The following is an 18,297-nucleotide window of genomic DNA, read 5'->3' on the forward strand; positions in this document are numbered from 1 at the left end:
ATGAAACAAATGTGAAAGGACATGGTATTAAAACATATGACAAGCAATAGGGGAGGATAATTATTTTCAGTACATTAGTGCATCCAAAACACCTGACCACCCCCTGTACTAAATGGCCTATCCCTAAAGAGAGTAGGCTAACGCTCCATTAAACACGCGATTGTTATCGATGATTTTCGAACCGTATCCACTCCAGGAGACTCCGGGTAACGATGGTGCAATCATTCAGTGTAACAGAAGGATTTAATGACGGCATGTGTCCCATTCAAACCGCAACAGAGGAAGAGCATTGTTTGTGGACGTGTGCTTGTGCTTGTGCTTGTGCTTGTGCTCGTGCTCGTGCTTGTGCTTGTGCTCGTGCTTGTGCTTGTGCTTGTGCTCGTGCTCGTGCTTATGCTTGTGCTTGTGCTTGTGCTCGTGCTTGTGCTTGTGCTCGTGCTTGTGCTTGTGCTCGTGCTTGTGCTTGTGCTTGTGCTTGTGCTTGTGCTTGTGCTCGTGCTCGTGCTTGTGCTTGTGCTTGTGCTCGTGCTTGTGCTCGTGCTTGTGCTCGTGCTTGTGCTTGTGCTTGTGCTTGTGCTGGTGCTTGTGCTTGTGCTTGTGATCAGGATAGTCCTCCCTGGTTACTGTATTCCTTCATCCGTTCGACGTTATTATTAATTTCATTAAAATCAGATCTTAGTTCTCGCTCCCGCTAAACAAAGATCTGAGGACATCTCATGAAGGGTCACGTCAGAACGACCTTTCCCGAACTTTGACCGACAAATGGAATGACTGACAAGAAGTCTACATTAGCCAATCAGAAGGTAGCTTTCTCGTGCTTTACGGCACTAGTTTCAAATTGGCGACTACGCTTCGAAACATATTTTGACAAATTCTCGATTGAAGAATGGCTAATAGATGGCCTAGATTGTATGGATTCATCCTTAAATCTCATAACTGTCGTTCAGAATACCCGTGCTAAATATTTCGATATTGCATGATTAGATAAAACTGACTGTCACTTTCATGGTCTAGTAAGCGACGCTCTGATTGGTCGGATGAAATGTCGTTCTGACGTGACGTGGGATGTCCTCCGAGCTTTGTTTGTATAGTTCTTTACTTTATTATCAGTGGTTCAGTATGTCACCACTGGGGGCGCCAGATCGACTCGTTAGAAATGTGTGCCAGAGTTTACTAATAAAATATTAATAATCAATATACCAATCTCTTCCTTAATCACTCATCTCCAAATAAACTGCTGAGAAAAAGAATGCATACACATGACATTTTGATTTGACAGAAAAAATGGCAACGTTATCAAAACGTTACTATCTGTAAACTGTCGCCTAAACACTGCAAACCTAAGGTCCAAAACGGGCGGTCGGGTAGCCTAGTGGTTAAAGCGTTCGCTCGTCACGCCAAAGACCCGGGTTCGATTTCCGACATGGGTACAATATGTGAAGCCCAAGACTGGTGTCCCCCGCCGTGATATTGTTAGAATATTGCTAAAAGCGGCGTAAAACCATACTCACTCACTCACTAAAGTCCAAAACACAACCCGTATCAGATACATCATCATTGAATAGTGAGTGAGTGAGTTGGATTTTACGCCACTTTCAGTAATATTCCAGCAATATCACGGCGGGGGGAAGGGGCTTCACACATTGTACCCATGTGGGGAATCGAACCAAGGCCTTTAGCGTGACGAGCGAACGCTTTACCCACTAGACTACCCCACCGCTCGTCATCATCTGATAACCATCCTCTGTTTGTTTCAGTTTTAACCACAAGTGCGTGGCCTTTATTAAGTGCTAACTAATTAACTAAATCGATTCTTCATGGAAAATTTAAATTATTTGAAAGTCGAAACAGAATCATCAGTCAGAGTATCCCTCTATGAAAAGTTGATGCCATCAACAGTACTCGGGTAATATCGTTAAGTGAAGTTGAACCGAAAGCGGTTGATTGCCTCTTGCATAACTAGGTTCATGGCAGGACGTTCGGAGTTTAATGTGTTTATTTACGTGTAAAATAATCTATAAAACACTAAACCAGAACGTGAAAAAATGTACGACTCGAGTCCCGGGTAGAACTGGATTGTTTGTTTTCACAATTACATTTTGCTGGGAATGAATTTCACTTAGCATGATGTTAAAAAAATAACACAGATAGTTAGGTTGATTATAATATCAATCGTGTAATTGGCAGTTACAAAGTTAGGAAGAAATCCCTACAAATACACTGTAAAAGGTGTTTTTAGAAACACAAGCCTACCTAAACACGTTCCTTGTCCCATAATTTTGACATGTTTAGGTGTGAACTTGCACAGGTTGTGTTTAACAGCTAAACATGTTTGTTCAGGGTCTGAATGTGCGAAAGACCCGTATAATGTGACCTTATAATATGTGTTATGCAAGTGCCTGTCAATCTGATTTGCACATCTAATTTCAATATATATCATATATCTTATCCATTTTTGACTTTTTGACAATGATATGCACTTTATTCAATCATGTTCAGATCATGAGGATAATACCCAATGCATTTTGTCGTATATATATTCAAAATGTTAACATGTTAAGATTATGAAGGTGTTGGGATTAGGTGGTGTTTAGGCTGTGAGACAGAGCAAGCCCAATGTCATCCTTCTGACACGGAGGTATGAAAAAAAGTGCTGTTCCACTCAAAGGAAATAGTGACTTTATATCTAAGGTAAGGTTTTATGCCACGAGCCGGAGGCGACCAGGGACGCATTAAACCACATGTACCCCTCGTGGCACTACTACAACTTCTAATATCGGAGCAACTTTCAGTCAACCTCAATGGCACTTAGGTTGTCAGACAAAGAAAGTTAGAAAATATGTAATCACGTGATAAAGTGGGGTGACCATGTTTGCATATTATTATTTTATCGGATCGTGATACTGAGTTTATCGAATTGGTTTATCGCATGTGATAACAACATACATTATATCATTTATATGACAATATAACACAGCTACGCGATAAATAGCAAAGAACAATGAAAACGAAGCGTGGTTTATTTCACGATAAAACATTGTTCTATCATGACGTCATGTCTGGAGATTCTAACGTGCGCTCGCAACGTGATGACGTCGTACACAGGACAACGCTATTTTTGAAAGGGAGGTGTCTATTGAGTTGTTCCTCTTAGATGTAGCTGGACGGCAGATGGACGAATTGGCCGAACGACCGCACCCAAAAGTGGGAGAGATATGACAATCGGTATTTGGAGAGTGAGTGAGTGAATATGGTTTTACGCCGCTTTTAGCAATTATTCCAGAAATATCACGGCGGGGGACACCAGAAATGGTCTTCACACATTGTACCCATGTCGGGAATCGAACCCGGGTCTTCGGCGTGACGAGCGAACGGGTATTGGGAGAAAAGGTGCAGATAATTGACGTGAAAATTTGTGAGTATACCAAACCTGTCCGACATTGCCGTGGTCGGATTGTATTCGGGGAGTCATCAGTATTTAAATACGGGTAATTGTTTTTAAAGGCTGTACAAATTATTGAAATCCTTAAAAAGGCTGTACAAAATGGTGATATCTCATAAGAAATAAAAGACGTCACTCTGAATATTTTGTGACGTCATCCATGTCCATGCACTGGAATGACGTCATGTCGATAGGTGTTGCTAGACACAGTCAAATCAAAACACATATATTGATTACCCATTAAGGAGAGGACACAGTGGTATTTATTCAGCATTAGCAACAGTTATAGCCCGGTTTTCTGAAAACTATGAACAATGGGTATTCGTGTTGGTTGTATTGCGTACAATTGTATCGATCTGTGATGTGGTGTTGTGCGTGACGTGCCAGAACAAGTCGATTATGTCAATGCCATTATCTGCTATATGTATACATTTATGTATACACAACGTGATACACCCCCGCCGCTCGTGGTCCTCGCTGGATCAATCAGCACACAATTGTCCCATCCCCCGGGGGATGTAGCCAGGCACTCGGATCTCTACAGTATAGTCAACTCTCACTAGTCACTCGGACAGTGTCGGGGAATACACTCACCGGGCAACACCTGCTGCACTGATTGTGTGGTGAGTTGTTTTACCTGAACATTCCTTATATGAGGTTCTTTTGTATCAAATAGGTTAAATGGGTTACAACATGAATATTTATATTATTTTACCTATTTACATAAAATAACTTATGTTTTGATATTTACCAGACAGGGGTATTCGTTCACAAGTCTGTTACCTATAAAGGCGTTATTCGATGTCTTATAGGATCAAATTCGGGTATATAGATAATATATGTCTATTTTTGACAAATAACACCCGACAAGTTGATATTTTCATGAGTGGCGCATTTACGAGTGAAAATATCAACTTTTCAAATCACAAGATGAGGTTAACAAGTTATCTGACAAGAAAATACAAATCTCCTATTAACTATGTAGCTTCTTGCTGACTTTGTTGATCTTCCTCTGAAAACTACAGTGCCATTGAGGCAGACTGGAAGTCGTCCTGGCAGAAAGTGTTATTTTTTGCGCATGTGAAATATTCATGTTTTGGTTTATAAATTTATATTTTCATATATTCTCAAATTATGATATGGTATCAAAATACACGATATATATATATTCATGGATATCTATCTGGTGAACGGTCTGCGAAAGTTAGGAAGAGACAGATGATGTTTGGCGAATCTGTCATAATCCTCTTTTTGAAGTTCTCCGTCGTCCATTGTGCGTCGTAAACATGTTATCCTCAGAAACCAAAGAACCAATGAAGCCGAAACGTCACATGCTTGTTCCCACGAATGTTGACACAACAATTTCTTCAAGAGGTTAGAATCCGTTTTTTCAATATGTGTTGTGAGTAGTGGGACTCAATATCAATATATTTTCCCGATATTTAATTTTTTACCTTTCTTTGATCTTTGCGGTTCGATCATATTGAAAAGCGGAACTAATGGCAGGCTTCAGCCAGTTGTGTTCATAATAATATAATATGTGTAGATAGTACTGGGGCTCTACACATACGTCCCAATTTTCGCAATATTTTATATTTTGATCTTTACCTGACATTTGCATTTCGACCACGCTTCTACATTCTCTCAAACTGCCGGGCCTATCGGGTAGCCTAGTGGTTAAAGCGTTGGCTCGTCACACCGAAGACCCGGGTTCGATTCCCGACATGGGTACAATGTGTGAAGCCCATAAAACCATACTCACTCACTCACTCTCAAACTGCCTTTGCTCCAACTGCACACACACTCCCAGGAACCACTGGACCAATGACGCTGAAACTTGACGTGCTTGTTCCCACCGCTCACGATAACCCAATTTGTTCAAGAGGCGAGATTCCGATTTTCAATAACTGCCGCTATTGCATCCATTTGGAAAATGTATAGACATTACTCGGCAATTTTGGTTGAAATGTGATGAACTAATCTGGTATGTGTAGTTAGTTTTGTGGGGATTAACGTATATGTTCCAGGTTTTGTTTCAATATTATAAGTTTTGACATTGATTTGAACTTATACCTCAACCATACCAAAGCTGAAACTTCTTATGTCCATTTCTCTCCCAGATTTCTTCAAATATCACAAATTTTGGTAATTGTGCAGTTAGTATGGGGCACTATTTTTCTCGATTTTACTTATACATATATATTGACCTTTATCTGACCTTTGCAATTCGACCATTCTCCTACTTTCTCTCACAATGGCAGTTTCCTTGTATTGTCGACATCTCCTCAGACACAATCTCATTAAAACCAGATCTAAGTTCTCGCTAAACAAAGATCTGAGGACATCCCATTACGGGTTACGTCAGAACGACTTTCGCGAACTTTGACCGACCACTGAAACGAGTAACAAGAAGTCGACATCAGCCAATTAGAAAGCAGCTTTCTCGAGCTTTACGGCACTCGTATCAACCTGGCGACTCACGCTTGAAAGATATATTTCCACAGTTCTCGATTAAAATTTTGAAAACTGAACAAACGAAATTTCCGGAATGTCTAATATATGGTTGAGATTGTATGACAGTGCTTCCCACGTACTGTGCAACGCCTCCTCTGTTCAAATGTTTATCCCACGGAAGCGAGAGATAGACGATACTTTGGACGGAATCAGTCGTACGGGCCGTAACTGTCGTTCGGAATACCCCGTGTTAACATTTTCGAGGTTGCATGATTAGAAAAGACATTCCGACTGTCACTTTCATGATATGGTAGGCGACGCTTTGAATGGTCGGATAAATGGTCGTTCTGACGTGACCCTTAATTGGATGTCCTCAGATCTTTGTTTAACGATAGCAAGAACTAAGATCTAATTTTTATGAAATTGCATCAGACACCAGTTGAGTAGTGACGCGGAATCAGAAGCTACGTCATTTTTGTTTAAATTTGGTATTTGTTTAGTTAGTTATGCGATTCTGTTTGTTTCGTATTATTTATGATAGTTTGACCTTATTTAGTGCATAGTTGAGTTCTCTCTTTGTTGTGGCATTATTTTAAGTTGTGTGTACAATCTCATACGAGGTGCTTGTCCTTATAAGCATAAACAGCTTGTTCTTTTTTCCAGGTAGGTATCGTCTTGAGTCTGTAACCCGCTTGTTCTGCACTATGACTGTTGAATTTATATTTTAATCTTTTTACTAAACGCCTGGGCAAATCTAGATCAAACTAAACAAAGTCTAGTTTCCTTGATTCCACATTAGGGAATCGAAAACAGCAGAGGAGGAAAGGATCTGTTGAAAAAAATCAGTTATTTTAAAGTAATCTGCTCACAGACGAAGCGTTAGACTAGTGACCTGCCTATATTGTTTACATCTGTATATCCTCATGTGGAGACGTGTGTTCCCCTCCAACAATGACATGGCAGATTAAACAATAACAAGTGTTCATACTTGAACCGTGCTTTACGGGTAATATTCACCACTTAATATCCACAAGTAGGTGTACATACAATACGGGTCTCAAAGACCGTGTGTGAGTCAATGACGTCAGCGTGCTGTTAATAATATACTGACATGCAATGAGCCTCACCACCCGACCGGCCCGTGAAGACCCGGGTAGAATAGGTCTTCAGCAACCCATGCTTGCCGTAGGGGGCGACTAACGGGGTCGGGTGGTCATGCTTACAGTATCAATCACTGGTTTGTCTGGTTCAGACTCAATTATTTCCAGATCGCAGCAAAAAAGCTGGAATACGCTGAACGGGCATCCTCGATTGTCCAGGGCGACACGTCTCCATTCTGTTATTCGTACCGTTCGATTCGGGCTCTGAACGAAGCTAGGTGGTGAATAGGTCAAAAATATTTAGCGTAACAGAAATGATAATCGAGAATGGTGATCGCGGCGTTAAAAACAGAGAAGACAAACAGGTCGACTCGTGCACTGGCAATTCATAATACACTGCCGGGTAAAGAAAGTATACACCCATGTTTGATGGGGCTAAACATGAAACAAAGAAATTGGTATTCTGAAGTACAGCGGAAGGAAAGGTGTAGTTTACAAAGGGAAATATTATGTTTGAATTTAAAGGAAAACATAACAATCCAGTAAGTGTCATAATTTTAATTTTAAGCAGATTCAAAGAGAAATACTTAAATACAGCGAAGCAACTAGAACCATTGCTTATTCGACTTGTAACGTGGCATGGTTCGTTACCGTTGCCGTTCTGTTCATCACTCGATAAAGATACTAATTAATGTTTAGCATGTCTGAGTTTTAAGAATCACCCCAAAGTATCATGTCAAATTGACCTGGGCCGACTTGCACAAAACGATCTTAGCGCTGGGATGATCGTAACTCCAATACTTTAACATTGGCTTCGATAGTCTTAGTGCTAAGATCGCTTTGTCCAAGCGGGCCCTGGTCCGCAGACATATGTTATATTGGATAGAAAAATCACATTAAGTATCAACATACCTATGTATTGTATTGTAACATGTACTGCTTATATAGATAATTACACGATGTATACAGAAATGGGAAATAAATAATCTTTAAAAGAATGAGAAGAAAAAATGGTTATTTCATGGTGATGTATTTGATACGGGTATCGTTGTGTTTCGGCGACTGTTATCGGCCTTAGTAACGTTTTGGTAATGTTTGTAATTTCTTGGTCAAATCCAATTTTCAAGTGTATACTTTCTTGACGCAGGTTAAATTCTCTACTGTGATAGTTTGGAGTATGAAACCAAGCGTCTCTCCAAGAAAAAGGATTATCATGTACGTTCTATCAGAACATTGTACACAATCAGATCATGATCAGATATGACCCATGTGATTGGTGGTTCGGGGGTACTGGGATTGTGAAATAAACACTTGATCTTTATGAGTTGATCTCAGTGTCAAAGGTCACACTTGAGTATACGAGTTTGTGAACACCGACTTCAGGGGAGGTAATTCGCGGGCACTTTGCCACCACATACCGGGTCGTGTTAGGTGTATCGCAATATGTCACTCGCTGGCATGATACAGCAATATATCAGTCACTGTAATGTATAATTGTTCACTACCAGGGGGTGAAATCGTTATTTTGTCGCGTGATATATGCTATGTTATTGTTACAGTGTGGTGGAGGACAGGTGCCCGCCGTCCCGGGGGGTAGTACACCCATAACTGACCTAGGGGAGGTGGTAACTAAGAGGCAGGCTAATCTTGGAGGGGTCTTTGATGAATAGGAACATGAAGAGGGTTACAGTGCCAAAATATCACGCACTGGCTTTTAATAGAGCGTGCATATAGTCAGTACAGTTACTTGGCTTTATGGTGAAAGGTTGGTGGGGACGTTTAACATAGGTGAGTTAATTCAGTGATACAGAATATACCATTAAGAATATATTTGTATTTATTTTGTTTGTTTGCTGTTCAGGTGAGTTAAATTAGTAACACTAACTATACCATAGCGGATATAGTTGTGTTTAATTTATATGTTTGTTTTTTAACGCCACACTCAGCAATATCCCATAACGACGCCCTGTACATAATCGAGTCTGGACCATATAATCCAGTGATCAATATTGTGAGCAACTATGTACGACCTTCAAGTACCTACATGGGTACCCACGTGACCGGGTATAACCGGTGGCCTGTCTGGAATGCACATGTACGCCAACAAGGTGATACGGTCACAGACATTCCTGCTGTCTGGAACCATTCAAGTGTCGTGTCCCCAAGACGCTGATGAATAATTAGTCTGCTAGTTTGAAGGGCATATAACGATGCTATTGTAACTGTGTCTAGTAGACCCTAACAAACATCGACAGCAACCAAGTAGGGTTTCTCTTCGCGGAAATATCCTAAAAATATGTAATGTAGTTCCAACAATCGACTGGAGGTTGATAATCATCAGAATGTTTAGTTAATCTCACTGACCAAATGGTAAAGTAGATGTGTTTGATGTGTGGGTCATACTCCTATTTCTTGAACATATTATAAATCAAACGCCAGGTTTAACATTGCACTGAATATCAACCAGCTCACTTAATTATTAATTATCTTTCAGTGACACGTGACACGTCTAGTTATTAAGGAGATAAACCTACTGTGTTTTGAAATTTGATGTAGTCCGACTGTAGAGTAGATACCTCTGTATTATAATTTTGAACCGAGCGCAAAATGTCTCCGGAATTATGTGCCAGCATTTTTGTTTTTTAGTGCACACACCATCTCTACCCCTTCCCCATTATCCAAGAAGTTGTAGCCCCACTTGTAACGATATTGTTTAACCTTGTCACAATGTGTCACGCTTTAAATCGTGACCGGGTTTCTTGTCGTTAAGAGGCGACTAACGGGATCGGGTGGTCAGGCTCGCTGACTTGGTTGATGCATGTCATCGTATCCCAATTGCGTGGATCGATGCTCATGGTGTAAATCACTGGATTGTCTGGTCCAGACTCGAGTATTTACAGACCGCCATCATAGAGGTTGAATATTGCTGAGAGCGGCATTAAACAACAAACAAACAAACAATACCATTAAACATCATGCACTCTTTCGGCGTGACGGCCACGAGGGATTAGCTCCATGACAGGGAAGCAATTCGGGGTTCACATGTTCAACTGATATCAATCACTGGATTGTCTGTCCCAGATTCGATTAATTACAGACCGCCGTCATAAAATGGAATATTGCCGAGTGCGGCGTTACAAAAACAAACAACCAAACATTTAAATCGTGACTGTGTATCGTTTCACTGTGTGTTATTATATATTATTATTATGATTATCAAAATATAAGTCTCTTAGTATATGCTTATCTGTTGGACCCGTGAAGATTCCTGAGTAGAATAGGTCTTCAGCAACCCATGCTTGCCGTAAAAGGTGACTCTGCTTGTCGTAAAAGGCGACTAACGGGATCGGGTGGTCAGGCTCGCTGACTTGGTTGATGCATGTCATCGATCCCAATTGCGTGGATCGATGTTCATGATGTCAATCACTGGATTGTCTGGTCGAGACTCGATTATTTACAGACCGCCGCCATATAGCTGGAATATTGCTGAGTGCAGCGTTAAACAACCAACCAACCAACCAAAGCTTATCTGTTGTGTGAATCTTGCATGTAGTTTCAGTCATCATCTGAGATCTCAGATACGCACGCATTCTCATCATGCACGCATTAATGGAGTCATCACATCAAAGCAGCTATTTCTATTGCGCCCAACACACGATCATACAATCAGTCTGATCTGTGTTTATGTCGTATGTCTAGAGGTAAGTAGTATCTGCTGAACTTGTGTGAGCATTGACAACAAGCGATGAAGACCAGGTACTAATCGCCCAACAACTCCGCCAAGGCAGGCGAGACTACAGTTAACTGTCTATCATCAATAATAAACGTGGCTTCGGGTGTTGTGTTATTCCCGTTACCATGGTAACAAGAGTGAACTTATGATATATACATCATGATACTCATAAACATATAATCACAATGCATCGTGTTTAGGAATCGCTGATAACAAGAAGTTAGGCACTCTAGGCGCCCAAGTTCGTTTATTTAAGTTATCCGGACTTTCCGAGTTGTCAGCTGGGCCTCGTTTCACAATGTGATTTCAGCTATACGACCACCGTAACCTATACTTAAACATAGACTGACGACGGCCGTCGCTCTACAATCGCATTGTTGAAATTAGGCCCTGGGCAGCAACTTGGCATCTTGAAATTGCAACAAATTTCAACTTAGTATCTTGAGGGGGCACGGGTGACCCAGTCGTCTAAGGCGCGGCGATTCGCTGTGCAGAGTTGCGTCCCTTGGGCACGCCAGAAACCTATGATTGTGGGTTCGAATCCCGGTTCGCCCCGATTATGTTTCTAGGTTTCTAGGTTTTTCAGCACCATACCCGTGTTCGTGAGTTTGACCAAAGTGGTAAACGTCTGAGACCTACATTACTTCGGGCTTTCATCACCATATTGGCGGCCATCTTGGATTTTCTACCACCAGGTGGCGCTGCTGAGGTGGATCTATATCCAGAAATGTTCGGAATGTTTCAATGTATAAGTGTGCCAAGTTTGGTGCTTTTAACCCAAAGTGTACAATTGTGACTGAAATCCAGCCTTAACCGCCCTACATTGACCGCCCCATCCTGCCGTTGACGTCATGATCAGCTTACGAGATAAGAGGAAGCCGCCATGGCATGGTCATGTATGACTTACTTGCCATAATTCGCTTTTACCAAGCGGTCGACCTAGCTGTCATAGCTGCTGAAGCCACTTTTAGTATTTACTGCCGTAGTAAGTTTAGATATCTATTTGTTTCGTATCATCGTTGACTGCTGTCATCTTATTCAGTTTACATTATTGAGACCACTGAAAGGGAGGTAACTCTTCACTGAAGCTACTTAGTCCTATAGTCCGGACACTTCACTATTTGGTTTGAAAACGAGACCGTCCAAATTAACACGGTTCCATTGAATACAAACACCTTGAGTTAGGTGGCAAAGATGTGTAAAATGTATGTACAACCACCTAGGTTCCACGAGGCTATCCTTTCGTCTATTATCTACGAGTGTGTATGTGCTTTTGTGTGTGTGTGTGTGTGTGTGTGCGTGTGCGTGCGCGCACGTGGTGGGTGCGTTCGCGCGCGTGTACGTGTATGTGAGGTGCGTGGTCTTGTGTGTATGTGTGTGTCGGGGATTGGGATGGGGGTGGGGTTGGTGGGGAGGGTATCAACAAAATGACAACTAGTTGACTGGAACCTATAATTCTCTTAAGGGTCATACGTAACGACGTTATTACGGTAATCTCAATATTATTATTCCTCAATATGTTAATCCCATCTTACCTCGTCACAATATAGTTGATTGGGGCATTCTCCGGTGATCGACCTGGGAACATTGCGACATTCACTTACAGCCACTCGGAGCTCGTCCGCGGTAAGCGGATAATCTGTAACTAACGGCTTAACGCTGGGAGAGATCTGGTTCTGTGGGTAATGGTCGCTAGTCATGGCTCGATTCTACTCCGTAGTTCAGATGGATGGTGTTTCATTTCAGAGCGAGACAGTGCGTAGTCGAAAAGGAGCCCGCGAGGAAATGGAGACAAAGTCGCCTTGGGAGTCGCTCGTCGAAGTAGCAGGCAGTGTGAGTACCCGGATGTCGGGAGATGAAATCTGTTTCTGTTCTGTCAGCGACTGCCTTGTGAAGTTATAATGTGTAGCCCCCTTTGCGAAATCACATGACAGTTTGCCACCCCAAAACATTCGTACGATGTTAACTAAAAATTGTTACCTCCCTTTTTTGAAAATCGAATTCATCTGAGAGAGTGCTTACCGCCCGATACACAACCATTGTAACATCAAAACTCCTCGTTTGAAAATCACCAAAAACACCTGTTTGCGAGTTTCCTCCAAAACTCGAAATGTATGGATACTGCCTTAAAGTGTACTTCAGTCAAATAAGGTACACACATTGTTTCCGACTTCTAAATTGAATCATGAATTATGGTGGAATATAGGGCTGGGACGAGTCCAAATTCACTACCCGAGTACCCACCCCACTATTACCCGACCCTACTCGGGTACACACTGTAGGTCTCAAGGGTTACAAAATGGCCGATTGGGATTTTCTTTACCACGGCGCTTGCAAAACGTATTTAGATACATGTATTAAACGATCTGGTCATGCATACACTGAAGTCGACTTAAGTTGTCCTTATTCAACCATATGAAAAGTCAGAAGGAATGGGTGCATTAGTGACTTGTAGTGTAACCATAGAGTTCCACATAATTTTTGTCATTAAACTATATATCACATGACTAAGAACAGGTCCAGGTAGTCCTGTGGGTCCCCGGGTCCAACACAGTACCCACCCGACCCGGGTACCCGAGTTACCCGTCCCAGCCCTAGTGGAATATATGACTATTTTAAATAGATTTGTTGGGAATGTGAGCGATATGGTATAGTTTGATTTGTACAATCGGTAAAAACCTCACAGGCCTCTGTATCCTGGGTGATGGTTTTGTAATCCTGGTGTAAGCGAGTACTCGGCGAGGGTACTCAAGAACAGTTTAGGCGTTGGGTCGCCACAGGTTCAAATAATCACTTACTAGTGTATGAAGACCCTTCATTCATACTGCCCAAAGTGTCATGAAAACATACTTTCTAGATCACTTAGTTATTTATGGATCAGTACAATATGTTAACAACTAAGATTTCTGCGCACGTTCTTTGGGCAGCGGTAAACAGTTCGATGTTGGACAAAAAGCTTAATTTCTTAAACTTTGTGACAAGGCCAAAGATTTAACCCGGATCCTTGCGGGTGGTTTACGAAGGAGTGACGTGGGAAGCTTAGGCCTGGTGTTTTATTCAGGGCCAGGGCAGATATCCTGTCAGCACAGAATGACAACGTGTGCTCCGGTTTTGTCACCGTCGAACTGGCCAACTTTGGACGTTAATTCCTCCAATATTACGTTATCTGTTCAATACAAAGTAACGTTGAAACCAACTCACTCTGCATTGTTTATTTGACTTTACAGCTGAACCAAGACACGCGGAAGGTGTTCCGGTATATGAAGAAGAAGCTGCGCACTAAACGACGCAATGGAGAGACGGAGGTCAAGGCCATTCATATAGTTCCGGATGATGACGAGAGAAAGTGGGCGAGAAGGTCAGCCAGCAGCGCAGCAAGCAGGACATCTACTGATACTGCTTGTTCCAACAGTAGTCGTGAGGATAGCAGCCTGCAAGTAGTGCACGACATGGCGGAGGATGTCATAGTCGGCCTAGAGTGACGGTAAACAGGCAGCAACAACTGCATGGTGCTACTTTACAGGTTGGTAGACTCACATACCGATATGAGTTCTGTTTGTTTGTTTGATTGTTGTTTAACGCCGCACCCAGCAATATCCCAGCTATTTGACACCGGTCTGTAAAGAATTGAGTCTGGACCAGGTAATCCCGTGGTTGACACCATGCGCATCGATCCGGGCAATTGAGGTACAATGACGTGCATCAAACAAGTCAGCGAGCCTGGCCACCCGATCCTGTTAGTCGCCTCTTACCACAAGCATAGTCGCCTTCTAGACAAGCATGGGTTGCTGAAGACCTCTTCTGCCCCGGATCTTCACGGGTCGCGTGAGGTAGTGTAAATTGGCACTGACTTGCCATGTCATCGTATCCCAATTGGGTGGATCGATGCTCATGATGTCTCTCCTTGAATATCCTTTTTCAGACTCGCTTATTCACAGACTACCGTCATATAGCTGGAATATTGCTGAGTGCGGCGTTCAACAACAAATAAACACTACCTCACGCAGTCATGCACTACAATTGCATGCCTTTTACATGCTGAATCCTGTCCGTGAACATAAAAGAGCATTTTGATGGAACAAATGTTACAATCTAACACCATTTCTAAAAAAAAATTAAAATTGCCTCTTCCCACACCACCGATGCGTTTCCTTTTAGGAGAGTATGTTTGAACTATCTGTGTTCTCACGGACAATTAGCTTCGGTCAAAGACTTGCTCATGTTTAAATATTAAAAATATGTTGTTGTTTTTCTAAACATTTTAGCCCTATGTATACATTTTGCTATACTCAGAAGCAAGCTTGGGTTGGAATGAACCAAGTTTAGTATTTAATCATTTGAACGTATAGTTTCAATTATTTTTCTTAAACTTACTTCTTAAATTGTTCAAATCCCGTGGACTATAGGTCCGCGTCATATTTTGCAATTTTCATTTTATCCCAAAGAGATTCCGTTGTTTTCTGTTCGTACTGTTTGAAATTAAATACAAATTCACCCTATTCACTCGTACCGTATTTTAACCACCCAGTCAAAATACAATCTCACTAAAATCAGATCTAAGTTCACGCTGCCGCTAAACAAAGATCTGAGGACCTATTACGGGTCACGTCAGAACGACCTTTCGCGAACCTCACACGACCTCCCACTGAAACCGCTAACAAGAAGTCAACATCAGCCAATTAGAAAGCAGCTTTCTCGAGCTTAACGGCACTTGTTTCAACCTGGCGACTTCCATTTCAGACTACGCTTGAAAAATATGTTGACACAGTTCTCGATTAAAATTTTGAAATCTGAACAAACGATCGTTATATCGTTGCGATTGTATGGCAATGCTTCCCACGTAATGTGTGCAACGCCTCCTCCGTTCAAATGTTTATCCCACCCAAACGAGAGATAGACGATAATTTTGACAGAATCAGTCGTACGGGCCGTAACTGTCGTTCGGAATAACCCGTGTTAACGTTTTCGAGGTTGCATGATTAGAAAACACGTTCCGACTGTCACTTTCATGATCTGGTAAGCGACACTTTGATTGGTCGGATGAAAGGTCGTTCTGACGTGACCTTAAATGGGATGTCCTCAGATCTGTGTTTAGCGATAGCGAGAACTAAGATATGATTTTAATGAGATTGGCCAAACTACTACCCTTCTTTGAGATGCATTTAGATATCCTGTCTTGACAATCTGACATCTCTTTAAACTTCAGGACAAAGAGGGTAAAAGGCAATGCGATATTCTACCGCGATTAACCAGTGATCGCTTCGGCAACAACATACCCTTGACGTATGCCTGATTACTTCGACCGGAACTTTGTAGTTCTCCCTGGTGAAAGTGGACAAAGGGAGACAACTCTCGCGATCACTTGGTGGTGGTTTTTGAAGACTGAACACAAAAGTCCTGGATCAAGCCGGACAAACATTCCCGATGTGTTATCCCCCTTTCGTCAACTTTCGAAGTTTATTGTCTTGTCATTATTATACAGATACAGCTATGTGTCAGTGTGTCCTCAAACGCAAGCTGTCATTCGGATATAAATTGGAACAAAGAAGACGAATGGGGCGAGTGTTTTCCAATGGCTGCAGATATCATCAGTTGATGAATTGTTACTCCAGATTATCTTTCCAGATGAAAACGATGTAAAGTGCTTTCCATTAAGACAATTATTCCAACCAAAACATACACTGAATATTTGTTAAAAAGTTTCGGAGTCTTTCTGTGTACGTAAGTGTGGATGGTTTCTAATACTCTTCGACAACTTGCCAGAGGCAGGTACGATTGTCCACACAACTGATTTGGTATCAATTCACGAAGGAGAGCCATAAAGAAAAAATACACACAGCGTATCCACGTTCAGGGCAACAAATGGGGTATGACAGGCCCTTACCCAGGAAAACGCCCACTATCAGATTTGTCTGAATCTATATCAGTATTATGTCACTTTCTTCATAACTACTATGTGTGGATTGTGTGAAGATGTGTGTGTGTGTGGGTGTCTCGAATATGTTACATTCAATAGATTTCGTTTCGATAGAACAAGGGACCGATCATTTGATATTCACCGTTGTGTCAAACTTTGATATGTCGAACTTACGGTTGTCTCGAAGTAAAAAATTGGTCCCTGCGTATTTCTTCTTTATTCATCATTTTTTCGGTTGTGTCGCACCTCGGATAACTCGAATTATTTACGAAGGTCCCGTCCACGTGGACACAACGGTGTTTGACTGTACTTGGGATGCCTGGGATTTTATCGAAAAATAAATCGTTCCACACAATACTTGAAAAACCAAATTATGCTTCAGATTGTTGAAAAGAAAATTGTCTGTCACAAAAATGACATTTTTGCAAGGTGTTATTAATTTTTTAAATATTTGGGCTCATACTTCTAGCTAAACAAATATCTTGTTTTGTGTCTGTAGCTACCACAGTGTGTCGTCTCCATACAAAATCCCAGCCCCTCTTCCCAGAATGGTCGCTCCGTAGATGACGTGTCAGATATCAGATGCATTTTTTTCTCTTATGACATTTACGAGGCCACACTTAATTAATTTTTACGTTTTCATCCTAATCTTCATGGGAGACGGCTGGCACTTTATTACATATTTTTAATAGTTTTTCTTCACAAGCAGTTCAAGGTATCTGCGTACATTATCTATGAGTGTTATGCACGTGCAACATGTATGTTTGGTAGGACAGTGTACGTGTTGTATTTGTATGATGTAAGACCTTCGTTTACAAACATATTGACCTAAAATTCAATGTTGGTGGTCGACAAGAACATAAAAATATTTTCAGCTTCCAGATTAGTACTATTACTTATGAACGAAAAGCAAACTCGCACGTCACAAAAGTACGTTTGCAAAAGATACCGAAAGATAACTGATAAGATATTAAATGTATTATTCAACATTTCTTAGAAAGAGCAGTGACCAGATCAGGTAACAGATAGATCACGCGTATGATGATTTTTAAAATTTAATCTCGTGTTGTTTCCCAATCTGCCGATAAGCAATGGCTGCCACGTGAACGACTGCCTTGTTGTATTTCTATCAAAAGTAGAATATATTCTGAATTGTAACGATGCCACTTGAAGCTTTTGTTCTGAGGTGAAGTAAAAATGGCATTTTTCATTACATTAATGATGGACGTGGTTCAGCGAGATCGGGGATTGTAACATTCCGTCCAGAAGTGGATGTAAGTCCGTCCGAATATGTACAGACGTTTGTGTGCAAACCATCCGTCCGTATATGCACAGACGTTTGTGTGCAAACAATGCAGTCGATCGACCTCCCATGTTTTTTTACTATATATATGATTTGACTTTTGCATGTTTATATGTCTTGAATAAATTAAAATGAGGCATTTGACTTCCTGTTGTTATTGCAGCGTTGGCCAGGGCCCACTTGCACAAAGCGATCTTAGCGCTAAGACGATCGTAACTCTAAGATCGCTTTGTGCAAGTGGGCCCTGGTCTGTTGTGAGTTGGAGGCAGGCAGAGATCTGTGGAGCTGCCCATTGCGTGCATTGGGCGCGGCGTTAAACAACAAATAAACAAACACATTTTGTCAAGG

The 18,297-nt window shown here is 41.5% G+C and overlaps 1 protein-coding gene across 2 annotated transcripts in view; it reads left to right on the forward strand.

The window, feature by feature from the left end:
• Positions 1 to 18,088, forward strand: part of LOC124114687 — a 62,337-nt gene extending 44,249 nt beyond the window's left edge. For both annotated transcript variants that reach the window (XM_048390897.1, XM_046475372.2), the window contains 3 exons: positions 12,476 to 12,562; positions 13,957 to 14,252; positions 15,936 to 18,088. In XM_048390897.1, the coding sequence (XP_048246854.1) occupies positions 12,476 to 12,562; positions 13,957 to 14,211 (342 nt within the window). In that variant the 3' untranslated portion in view covers positions 14,212 to 14,252; positions 15,936 to 18,088. The remainder of the gene's footprint in view (positions 1 to 12,475; positions 12,563 to 13,956; positions 14,253 to 15,935) is intronic.
• Positions 18,089 to 18,297: the final 209 nt, after the last annotated feature.

The sequence above is a fragment of the Haliotis rufescens genome, unplaced genomic scaffold (genome assembly GCF_023055435.1).
Source record: "Haliotis rufescens isolate VD_foot unplaced genomic scaffold, xgHalRufe1.0.p SCAF_10, whole genome shotgun sequence".
NCBI classification, from domain to species: domain Eukaryota; kingdom Metazoa; phylum Mollusca; class Gastropoda; order Lepetellida; family Haliotidae; genus Haliotis; species Haliotis rufescens.